General features: G+C 40.7%; 1 protein-coding gene and 2 non-coding genes across 3 annotated transcripts; 1 reads left to right on the top strand and 2 right to left on the bottom strand.

The window, feature by feature from the left end:
* Positions 1–511: 511 nt before the first annotated feature.
* Positions 512–10194, bottom strand: ttll1 (tubulin tyrosine ligase-like family, member 1). Its single transcript, XM_069164892.1, has 11 exons — positions 9762–10194; positions 9488–9612; positions 8750–8958; positions 8466–8646; positions 7968–8105; positions 7704–7812; positions 7206–7349; positions 6024–6110; positions 4865–5028; positions 2548–2673; positions 512–950 (listed from the first exon to the last, which is right to left on the bottom strand). The coding sequence occupies exons 2-11, from the start codon at positions 9598–9600 to the stop codon at positions 899–901; spliced, it is 1323 nt and encodes a 440-aa protein (XP_069020993.1). The 5' UTR covers positions 9601–9612; positions 9762–10194; the 3' UTR covers positions 512–898.
* On the top strand, positions 2854–2940 carry trnay-gua (transfer RNA tyrosine (anticodon GUA)). Its single transcript is given in 2 exon segments — positions 2854–2890; positions 2905–2940. It is a non-coding gene; the product is annotated as a tRNA-Tyr (tRNA).
* On the bottom strand, positions 4187–4275 carry trnay-gua (transfer RNA tyrosine (anticodon GUA)). Its single transcript is given in 2 exon segments — positions 4187–4222; positions 4239–4275. It is a non-coding gene; the product is annotated as a tRNA-Tyr (tRNA).
* Positions 10195–10735: the final 541 nt, after the last annotated feature.

The following is a 10735-nucleotide window of genomic DNA, read 5'->3' as shown; positions in this document are numbered from 1 at the left end:
TGTTGATTAAAGTCAGAACCAGATAAACATATTGTGGGGCCCAGGCCAAATATGAGCTGTTGGCCCTCTGTTACTCATGCTCTCAGTGCATTGTGCACATGTAATGGTTAGCAGCACTGATGTGGTGTTGTGAGATTGCTTGTTTTCCCATGCATGCACACATAAGCAAATAATGACAGTGTGGGAACACATACTCAATGTCTGAAAGCTTAGGTAAGGTAATGCTCAGGTGATGCTAAAACTGTTTTGTGTCTCATATTGAATTTCCTCTGCTGCAATTATCTTTGCTCATGCAGAAAGCCATTAATACAGCCTGTGATCAAAACACAGCTATTTTTTAATGCAGATTTGTGTAACGTTCACTTTCATATGTACAGCAGGTTCTGTCACTTGCTATTTTTGTTTTATCACTTGCAGTTTAAAATGGCGTGAGACCTGACCACACATTTTAAAATAACTCTTTGTAAACAAACTAACTGCTGTAAATTTTAAAGGGACAGTTAACACAAAATTTGACCAAAAAAAAGAACTTTAATTATTTGTCAAGGCAGCACCAAAATGGATATTTTATTTGAAGACCATGAATTTCTCATACAGAACAAGTTCATTACTGCAAAGCTAAAATCAGAGAAACTGTTTATGTCATGTACACAACATAAGCTGCACTGTTTGTGTAAATTTGGTCTCTAGCACAGGAGGATGTGCTGTATGTCGTACTACCCAACAATGACCACTGCAGATGCTTCGTTTAGGGGGTTTTGGTCAGAGATCACAGAGCAGCACATGTATGGCTCACACACCTTCATAAGCTGCTGCTCTGCATGCGGTCACCAGCTCCACGGGACAACGAGGAAACAACAAGGTGGTGGTGGAGGGGAATTGAGGCGGTGTCAAACTTTCAAGGTCGAGGAGCAGTGCCGTGCAGAGACCTGCTTTTGCTGCCGTGGTAACTGCAAGGACATAGAGGTAATTTGCCCTTTTGAAGGATTGACCTCTGATTAATGTAAACTCCAGACAGATTATATTCATCAAAGGCGCTGAAGGGCCCCTCACCACAGTCAAAAGACAAGAAACATTATTTAAATAGAATAACTTAAAATTTGTATAAAGAAAGAAAATAAAGAATCATGTTACACAATCAGCAGAGAATTTTCCATCTGTGTTCTTTCAAATCATGAATCAACAAACAAAAGTAAAGCAGCATTGCATTTCACAAAACAACTCATGGGTTTCTATATTTCACAGAAAGCTGGCAGAGCTGAATGATATTGCTTCAGCATCACCAGCTTTGTTTAATCATAATCGTATAAATCATGGACGTCAAATGATCTGACAGACGTAGAGCTGCAAAGTAATGATTAATTGAACAGTCCAACAGAGATTTATTCTGCAACTATTCATAAAAAATGCATTGTTACAGGCATTTATCAAGTAAACAATGTAGACCCTTTGCTGGTCTCCCTTTCTATAAAGTCAGGATTTGGCGCTTTATTATTTGATTAATGGTGAATGTAGTCTACAGATTAATCAACAGTGAAAACAATTTCTGTTTTTGGGACTTTCTTTTCACACTTAAATATATTTAGTCTGTGTTTTTCCAACACCGTTCAGTCTCGCTTCATGTATTAAAAAGCTGGATGTTTACTCATCATCAGGGTTTCAAAATTTCAGCAGTTGGAGGAAATGAACAGGTAACAGCTAAGAATGCCTACATTCCTAATGTATTGTTAGTATGTACGATTTGTGTTGTGCAGTAGTTATGACATCAGGTCCAATGCAAAATGCAACATGGGGGAAATATATTGAATACTGAAGCATAAATAAAGTGCCATTAAATTCAGCACTGAATACAATCAATATCAATGAACCCCACCTGCGTCTACATACTGATAATGAACGTACAAAAGACATTGTTAAATCCGTTTTAGGGGACTATACACATTTAGTACTGCTAATTCTGCCTATCAGCTATCAACTGCTCCTCAGTAAATTATATCTGAGATTTTCTGTCCCTCTTAATAGCTTCTAATTTTCCAAACGGTATATCTTTTTATTAGCACCTATGTGGCATGTCAAGTTAAAGTGTCTGCATTCAATAATCATGCATAGTTCAGGTTGATAATATCTTGGATCCATCAGGTCGGAGGGAGCCCTCGGATTTCCTCTTCCAAGGTTTCATCCGCTTGTTCCTTGTGTTAAAAGTTTTTTGGTCTGTTTAGGAAACATCAGCTGTCGTACGGGATGTTGGACTGACTCGACCTTCAAACCTAGCGGCAAAATTTCTACTCATATTTTTACTTATTCACACAAACAGCCACAAACTCCAGCCTGTGAACTGTCCATAAATGACCACACTGTTGATTTTTCTTCCTTCCAGCAGTAGTTGTTAAAGCTTCCTTTGCCGCAGTAAAATCTGGAGGCAGGCAGCAGTCCTCCGATAGGCTTAAAAAATAAGTCTGGGTGGTCCTTTTTTTGTTTGTATTTCCCCACAGGTGGCCCCTGTAGTAATGTACAGGAAGTCATTATGACTCAGCAATATCAACTCACTTCCAAGTGGCAGCAGTGGGGCGAACGCCTGCACTCCCCTTGGTGCCCTTTGACCCCAGCGATTGACCCGAACGGCTCCGCAGGTCACGCTCTGCATTCTCGCTGAGCGCCTGCTCCTCGTCATACCTGAAAGCACAGGGATAGAGTCAGAGGGGTAATGTGGTGAGCAAATATGTGTTTCTGTTGCCTGTTTTGCCTTGTCATTGGGTACTCAAACATGCTCTCCACCCCCCGGTAAGCACACATTACACACACTATTGTGCCCAAACAATTGAGGATTAGTCACCTGACCTTGTGTTAAACTAGCCTTCGATAGCTCAGTTGGTAGAGCGGAGGACTGTAGTGGATTACCTGGGTATCCTTAGGTCGCTGGTTCAAATCTGGCTCGAAGGAGTGATTTTATTTTTAATCTGAGCTGTCACAGATGATAACATTCACAACACGTATTACTCTCTTAACCAAGATGGCCTGCATTTGAGGCATGTGTCCTCAGATATGTGAAAGAAACAGTTTAGGTGTTGTAGTGACAAGATTGTTTTGAAATGAGTTACACGGGTTTTGTGAACATTAGGATTTCACCATAGACTTGAAACTTCAGCAGAAAGCGCACATCACATTTTGCGTTGGATGTTTTTGGGGAACAGAAAGAAGTTGCAAGAGGCCAAATCTGGAGACTACTCGAGGTGGGGAGCAACACATAGAGTACATTAAATAGTTTAATACCCCTACTTCATGAGATACTACTAACTTATATCCAAAACAATGTAATAGCTCAGTTGATGCTTTTTTTTTTTAATAAAAATACTTTATTCCTGAATATTTGTATATGCTGGATTTTGTTTCAATATATTTTATTTTTTTTTAAAAGATGGACTTTGCGCCGTGATTGGTTGTCAATCTTTGAGCCGTGATTGGTTGTCAATCTTTGAGCCATGATTGGTTGCCAAAAAATGGACGCTGGGATTTGATTTGCTTTGGCTTAGGAAACAAATCTCCGTAAAAGAAGGGGACAAAAGGAGGCGGTAGTGCGAATCCCGTCCAGAACAAATTTGTAGATGATGGCACATGTTGATAGTTTGATTTTTATGAGCTAAAATCCAAGTTTGATTCATTTATACACAATTACTTTGTAACACATGTTTAAAATGTATGTTTATGTGTTAAAATCCAAGTTCAAGTCTTCTTCTGCTACTTATTGGTTTTTAGTGGCGCTCGGCATCCAAATTGTTTCATTACCGCCATCTACTGAATTTAAATTAAAATCGGCAATGAGTATATGAAATTATGAAAGCCCCCTCCCACCCGTATTCCATTAATTATAAAGGCAGGTTGGTTGTTTTCATGGCAGTAAGCAGCCTGGTATTTCAGTCTAAGCTGTCATCGTTTTATGTTCCATGATTTGCAGGCTCGTATTCATCTGTAACACTTTTGTGTGGGCTTAAGGCAGAACATACTGTACCGTGCTGTAAATACATTTGGGTTTAGCAGAGAATGAATCGTATTATTGATGGTGGCCGTGTTGATAAGTTGTAGAAAGATACTGCGCTCTCTCACCTTGGTTGAGGCTTCAGCAGATGAAGACAAGGAAACTTAAATCCAATGTTTGTGACTGTGAACTCTCCTGGTATTTAAAAGCCACTCCTTCGAGCCGGATTTGAACCAGCGACCTAAGGATAACTGGAATTGACACGCTACAGTCCTCCGCTCTACCAACTGAGCTATCGAAGGGTTGAGATCCAGCCGTACTACCAGGAGCTATTGTGTTCTTACAAATAACAATTATACAGTCCAGAGAATAATAACACTGGTAGTGCCTGGAGTCAGAAATCTTGAGTATGCTGACTAGTTTACACGCCCTAGTCAATTAGATACAGTATATTTTAAAAGTGCAAGGTAAGAGTAGTTCTGTTTTTAGTAAATGTATTTTAAACAGAATGCATATATAGTCAAATTGGACAGTTGTGGGAGGAGGAGGAGGAGTTCAACAAGCAGCTCTGAGAGTGTACTGGGCAGCTTCAATCTCCAGGGTGACATCGTGGATTCCACTCATTTTTATATTTAAAAGCTTGTCCTTTGAGCCAGATCTAAACCAGAGGCCTACGGATGCCTGATATAAACAGCCTACAGTCGTCCGCTCTACCAACTGAGCCGTTGAAGGTCATTAAAACAGGCAGTAATAGACAACAACTTGAGCTGAGGAACTGCAGAAGGCAAACTTGAACTCTTGGCTGATATTTTGATCTCCTATGTGACCCTCCTCGCCTATCAGATTGCTGAGTGTGTCTGAATGTGAGTGTTGGATTTAAATGTCACTCACAGAACTTGATAGTTGCCCAGGGCCTCTCGAGGCGGGCTGCGATTCCAGCGGCAGTCTGGGATGTCCCCGTTGGGCGTGACGATGTTGAGGGTGTCGTTGATGAGGTTGTACTTGAGGATGCGGTCGTTGGCTGTGCTGGAGGTCAGCGAGGGAGAGGCATTGACCTGAGGATCACACAGGCAAAGAAAGTGACGTTTACATTTGAGGAAAAGTTTTCGCAGCAAAATAGATCCGCAGCAAAATAGATCTGCAGGAAATGGGTGGCGCTTCATAGTGCATTGTAGGATCCAAACAGGCATGAGCACAATATTTAATTTCCTCCTGGGCCTGAACAGAGGCTCTTATCAGGAAGGAAATGTAGCTGCTAAAGTGTTTCAACAGCTGTGCACATAAAAATACTTTCAAAGAAGAACATTCGATACACACTACAAAACTTACATAGGTGCCTAGAGAGCAATAAAACAGGAACTCTGATACACACACACACCCACACACCCACACACACGCACACTCACATTTCCATGAGTAGATGACATAAACACCAAGACTCAGCTATTTGTATTCATTTCCTACTTACATACACACTTTCATAACATAACATAAGATTTGGAAGCTGCAGGATTCATGAACAAAGGAGAGTAGTCCTGACTAGGTTTGTGGCACACCTTTTTTTAAGCTCCTCACTGACGAGTGTTTCTGTCCTACAACCAACTTTACGTCTCCCAAAATAGATCAGATTTCTGTCTGTGAACAGAAATAGTTCAGACCTAGCCTGGAAACCTAGCAACACATGCAGTACAGCTGTTAAAATGAGCGCAGCCAAAATTATTAGATCGCGTCGCTTTATCTAAACTCAGTTTCCTGTGTATTTTCAGCAGTGTGTCTGTGCTGCACTGAAAGGGTTAACGACACACCTTCAGCACACATTTGAGTACGGAGAGGAACACATCTAAACGTACCTCAGGGCCATTCAAAGTTGCTCAACAATCAAAGGAAAGGAACATGAAGTCATTGTGCAAGTATGTTAAGTATCCGTGGACTTAATACAAAATTTAAGCTCGGCAAAAAAAAACAACTTGCAGTTTTGAGGTCCTTTAAAGCCTTTTAATATGAGTTAATATGTGTGTATGCACATGATGACTCGTGTTTAATTACCTACCTCAATGAGCCATGGCTTCAGCTTGTCATCAATAATGATGTCATACCCATAACACTCAAAACAGTGCTTGTCATTGTTCATCACCGGCTGCGAGAGTGAAAAGCAGAAGCTGAATTAGGAATTGACCAGAGAGTTTGACATGGGAACTTTGTAATTGAACACATTGATTCATCAGGAGAAGGATGTTAGCAAATAATCAGAGTAAAAGTATACCAGCAGTCATAACTATTAGCACACAAAGTAGCCCGGGCATCACAGGGGAAGTGAGTCAGATCACTTAGGAGAAAAGGGAAGTGTGCATTAGGTCCGGTGTACTGTTGGGCTAAAAACAACAAGACATCACCACATCCAGGTGGTTTCACAGCTGTGATTAGTCAAACCTGATGAAACCATAAAAGGACATTTGAAAGTTTCATCCCAAATATAAGATCGGCTTCTAAAATGTGATGCAGGTTTAGACTGAAATACCTCAACAGTATATGAAGCAATAAAATCTTCTAATAGAATTCAATTCTGCTTTAATGTTAATATGTTAACAATACAAAAGGGGCCATCTTGCATACTTTTAACACTTTAAGTAGATTTTGTTTATAATACTTTATATTGCACTCTGGATTGTTTTACGTTTACATGTGTGGAATCAATATTTAAGACTAAAATGCGTCTATGTGATAATTTGAAAGATGTCCCTCGTGTTGATGAACCAACAGAGAATCATCACCTAAATCTGCATTTTGCAGCATATTTGAGCATTTCTTCAGCATATCAGAAGGTGATGACACATTATGTTGATGTTATTTTCCCCTCTGGTGGCCAAAAATGTCTAAGTAAAAGATTAAGTGACTGCGTATGTAACAAATACTTATGAATACATGTGTGAGTGAGTGCGTACTTTAACACCGCGGTCCAGGATTAAGTGTTCCTTCATGATTTCAGAAAATAAATAAACATAAATAAACCATTTCACGTTTGAGAAATGAATTGTCAGCTGTTTTTCTTAGCCAATGAAAAGCTGACATTTTGGAGGTAACATGACAGAAAAGCAAATCTGATGTCAAATTTAGGGCATAAGTGCCATAATTTAGTCAAACTTTTTGAAATGTTTGAGAGTCCAGTGATGTCAGTCAGACATAGAAACGTCCCTTTGTAGAAAATAAAGGACTCATCATCACATCTACTTACGGCCACAGCCTTCAACGACTGCACCAGGATCCAGTGGATCTGGTCGAACAAGCGGCTGGTCACCTCCTTTCCTCTGGTGCTCTCTAGGTACAGACGGAGGTTACTGACCGTCCACTTGCCGCCGTGGACGTGGTTGTAGTCGTCCTGCATGAAAGGTACACAGTCAGACTGGAGGTGGATTTTGTTTTGTATCGATTTTCTGTTACAAAAAGATGTACATGTCACATTTAAGAGAGATAATATTGCCTTAAAATTCAAGTCAGGTTCTTTGGTTAGCGAACAGAAAACATGAAAAATACATGTTGACGCTCCATACATATTTGAGTACTAACACAGCCTGTGACAACAGTTGAGTAACATCTTCTGTGTTTTTGAAAGTCTGGATGAGGCCTTATGCTTTCAATTTTGAACATACAATTTTACACACTGTGGATGGGGAGTAGGAAAAAACGTGGACATTTACCGGCCCTACTTATTCCAGACATGACACAGACTTACCCCGTGTTTTTGTATGGCCACATTAGTGAGGTGAACAAACATGTTTTCCAGTTCACTGGTGCTCGGTGTGTACTTCACCGTGCAGAACCTACAGAAGCCCAGCTTGTACCTGAAAGTCAAACAACACAGAGGGATCAATAAACAATTTCACATGAGTTGTACTTACTGTGAGAACGATATCATCAATTAATGGACAAACCTCTCCGTAAATAAATGCAGAATATGTCGACGTTTTAACTACATGAGAAATATTTGCGGGCTTACATGTAGCATTTCAGCGGCCGATATGTTGTAACCAGGACATAGAGACGCAGGTCAAACTTCTTCCCTCCGATCAGCAGGGGATTGTCAATGTACAGGGAGATGACATAAGCCTCTTTACCACTAGATGCTGCTACAAATCTGCAGGCAAGAAAACAGACAAGCATCAGCAAACAACAACCTTTGAAGTGATGTTTATGAAAATGATCACAAACATACAGTTTCAGATGTTTACCTGTAAATAAAACTACTATACACTTTTTCATGTGTAATTACATTCACAATTTTTGACTCTCTCCAATTATCCAATGAGGACTACGTAAACAGTTTAGTGAGATAATACTGTTTTACATTATGAGATTAAAATAAGGCTACAGAGATGTTTTTTGGTTCATTTATTTGAATGTGAATTTGAAAGAAAGACGAGAGCGTGTGTGTGTGTGTGTGTGTGTGTGTGTGTGTGTGTGTGTGTGTGTTGTGATAACGTCTTCGTTAACTCACGTTGAGGTGCGGCTGTCTCTCGACCACTTTTTAATTTGGGACAGTTTGTTGATGAGGAAGATGCCTTTGCCCTGGGCTTTCCCGCAGGGCTTCATGATCCAGGTGCTGGACGGATTCTTCCGATACTCCTCCACAAACAGATTATAATCAGCGGGAAGCATGAATGTCACGGGGACAAAATCTGCGCAGAGCGAAAAAAGGAAACCATAATCAGCTTTATTCCTCTCATGCATTCCTATGTACGCATTTCTACTCTCGCTCCTCCGCCGTGTTATGACGAGTACCCAGATACATGTATTTCCCATTCTCGTCCTTCTCCGCCAGTGGACTGCTTTCCTTCTCCAGCTCCTTGCGGTAGCGCTTGATGTTCTTGATCATGAGGTCCTTCCTGGTCAGCTCGTAGTGGTTGGGGAAGTGGTTGACCATCTGGTCATCTGACAGGCGGTAGCCGGTGTCCACGCTGAACACATTCCTGATGGTCTGGATGCTCATCCTACATGTGGGTACAAACAAACCTGGATTACGGTGATCTCAAGAGTCCAGAGATTCAGCATGAGCTCGGTGATCGGAGTATGACACTTATCAATGCAGTACGTGGGACAAAAAAACCCCCTGTAAAGTTGAGGACCCTTGTTATCGTGTTAATCACGTCACAACCCTTCAGATTTATCTCGTAACCTCTTAGAGACGACCCGAAGTTTATTACCACTAAACTACAAAGCTGTGTCCTTTATAAAGCAGTTAAAACGGGCACTTCTTCACCTCTCAACAATAATAAAACCCTAATAATGTACGGTGTAATAATATAGATGTGACCGGGGTTGCTTTTATTCGATACACACACTTGTACTTTTGATATTTTAATCTAGATTTTGCTGATTCGTCAACAGGATTTTCAATTGTGATGGCATAGTTTCATAAGCACAGAAGTTTATCCACCCCTGTTTGCACACGTACCTACTGTGCATGTTTCCATGATACTGGGCCACAGATGCAGGTGTAATACAGAAGAGGAAACCTACCAGTAGAAATTCCAGTCCTCGCTTTCTGTGACTTGAATCCATTCCCTTTTCTCAAAGTTATTGACGAGCACTGATTTTTCAATGTCTGTCACCCACTTCACTTTCCCGGCCATGGTTGCCTCCCACTAGGGTTGGAGCACAAAAACAACAGGTAAACACGTAGAAAAAATAAATAAATTTAAAAAAAAGCACGTAAACAAGCAGACAGGCACAATTGCACAGGAAAATAGATGCACTTAAGCGTGGTCTCTGCAGCTTCTATCGAGTCAGCTACCTGCAAATCAATGTCAGGAAACAGCCAGTCATCAGCATCAGCTAGTCGGGGGCCGGCTCGGTTAGCAGGCAGCTGAATCCTCCCCGGACTGCTGCAGAGGCTGCAGGGCGGACATCATCCAGTCACTGATGCAATCTCACCGGGCTTGTCGTTGGCTAAACTCCCGGCCCAACAGTTTTATTAAGCATCACCGCCAGCACCGGCTAACGACCCCGGGCCACCTCCATGCTAAGCTGTTTTTATTGATCCGGGCGTCGCGAAGCCGGACACGGTGACGACACCGCCCAAACACAGTCAAACTACTCTTCGCAATAAAAGTCTTTGTTACTGAAATGTAGTCACGTATAAACACGTGAGACTACATTACAATTTATGGAAATGTTTGACCGAGGAAAAAACTGTCTCAGAAACCCTCAAAGATGTCGTTACGGTCTTGGTCCTTCTGGGAAAATAACCTAGCAACGGCGGACGCAGTGACGTCATTGCATGGTGTTATTACCACAGCGTACCGGCAGGGGTCAGTGTTGAACTGTCTATGTACAAATTACTATAAGAACAAAAATATACTTTTTTTTTATTTAAGTATTGAAAAGCACATCTTTGCCATTTCGTGCTCCTGTATACACTGTCGGTTAATGCATCGTAGAAACGTATACATTTTGCATATCAACCTAAAATTTCACAAGAGGGGAAATAAGAAACAAACTTTGTAATAACTTTGTCGCATCTTCTTATTTTTTAAAATATAAAACAGTCAGACAAACTTAATATTACCACAAAAGTTATAATATTTTGGTGTACATTCATGCAATCAATTTAAAATCTAAAAGTGAAGTACTTAATATCACATAACGTGAGACATTAAATACCAATAAACAAATAAAAATAAAATGACAAAATAAATACAAATGTATCAACGTTTTCTGAACCATGAGAACAGTTCCTCCAAAAACGAAAGGAAAGGATAGTAGAAC

The sequence above is a fragment of the Embiotoca jacksoni genome, unplaced genomic scaffold (genome assembly GCF_022577435.1).
Source record: "Embiotoca jacksoni isolate LCO1_2020_lvr unplaced genomic scaffold, fEmbJac1.0.p SCAF_32, whole genome shotgun sequence".
In the NCBI taxonomy this organism is placed as follows: domain Eukaryota; kingdom Metazoa; phylum Chordata; class Actinopteri; family Embiotocidae; genus Embiotoca; species Embiotoca jacksoni.
Note: the sequence above shows the minus strand (reverse complement) of the source record. Positions and strands in the feature narration are given on the sequence as shown.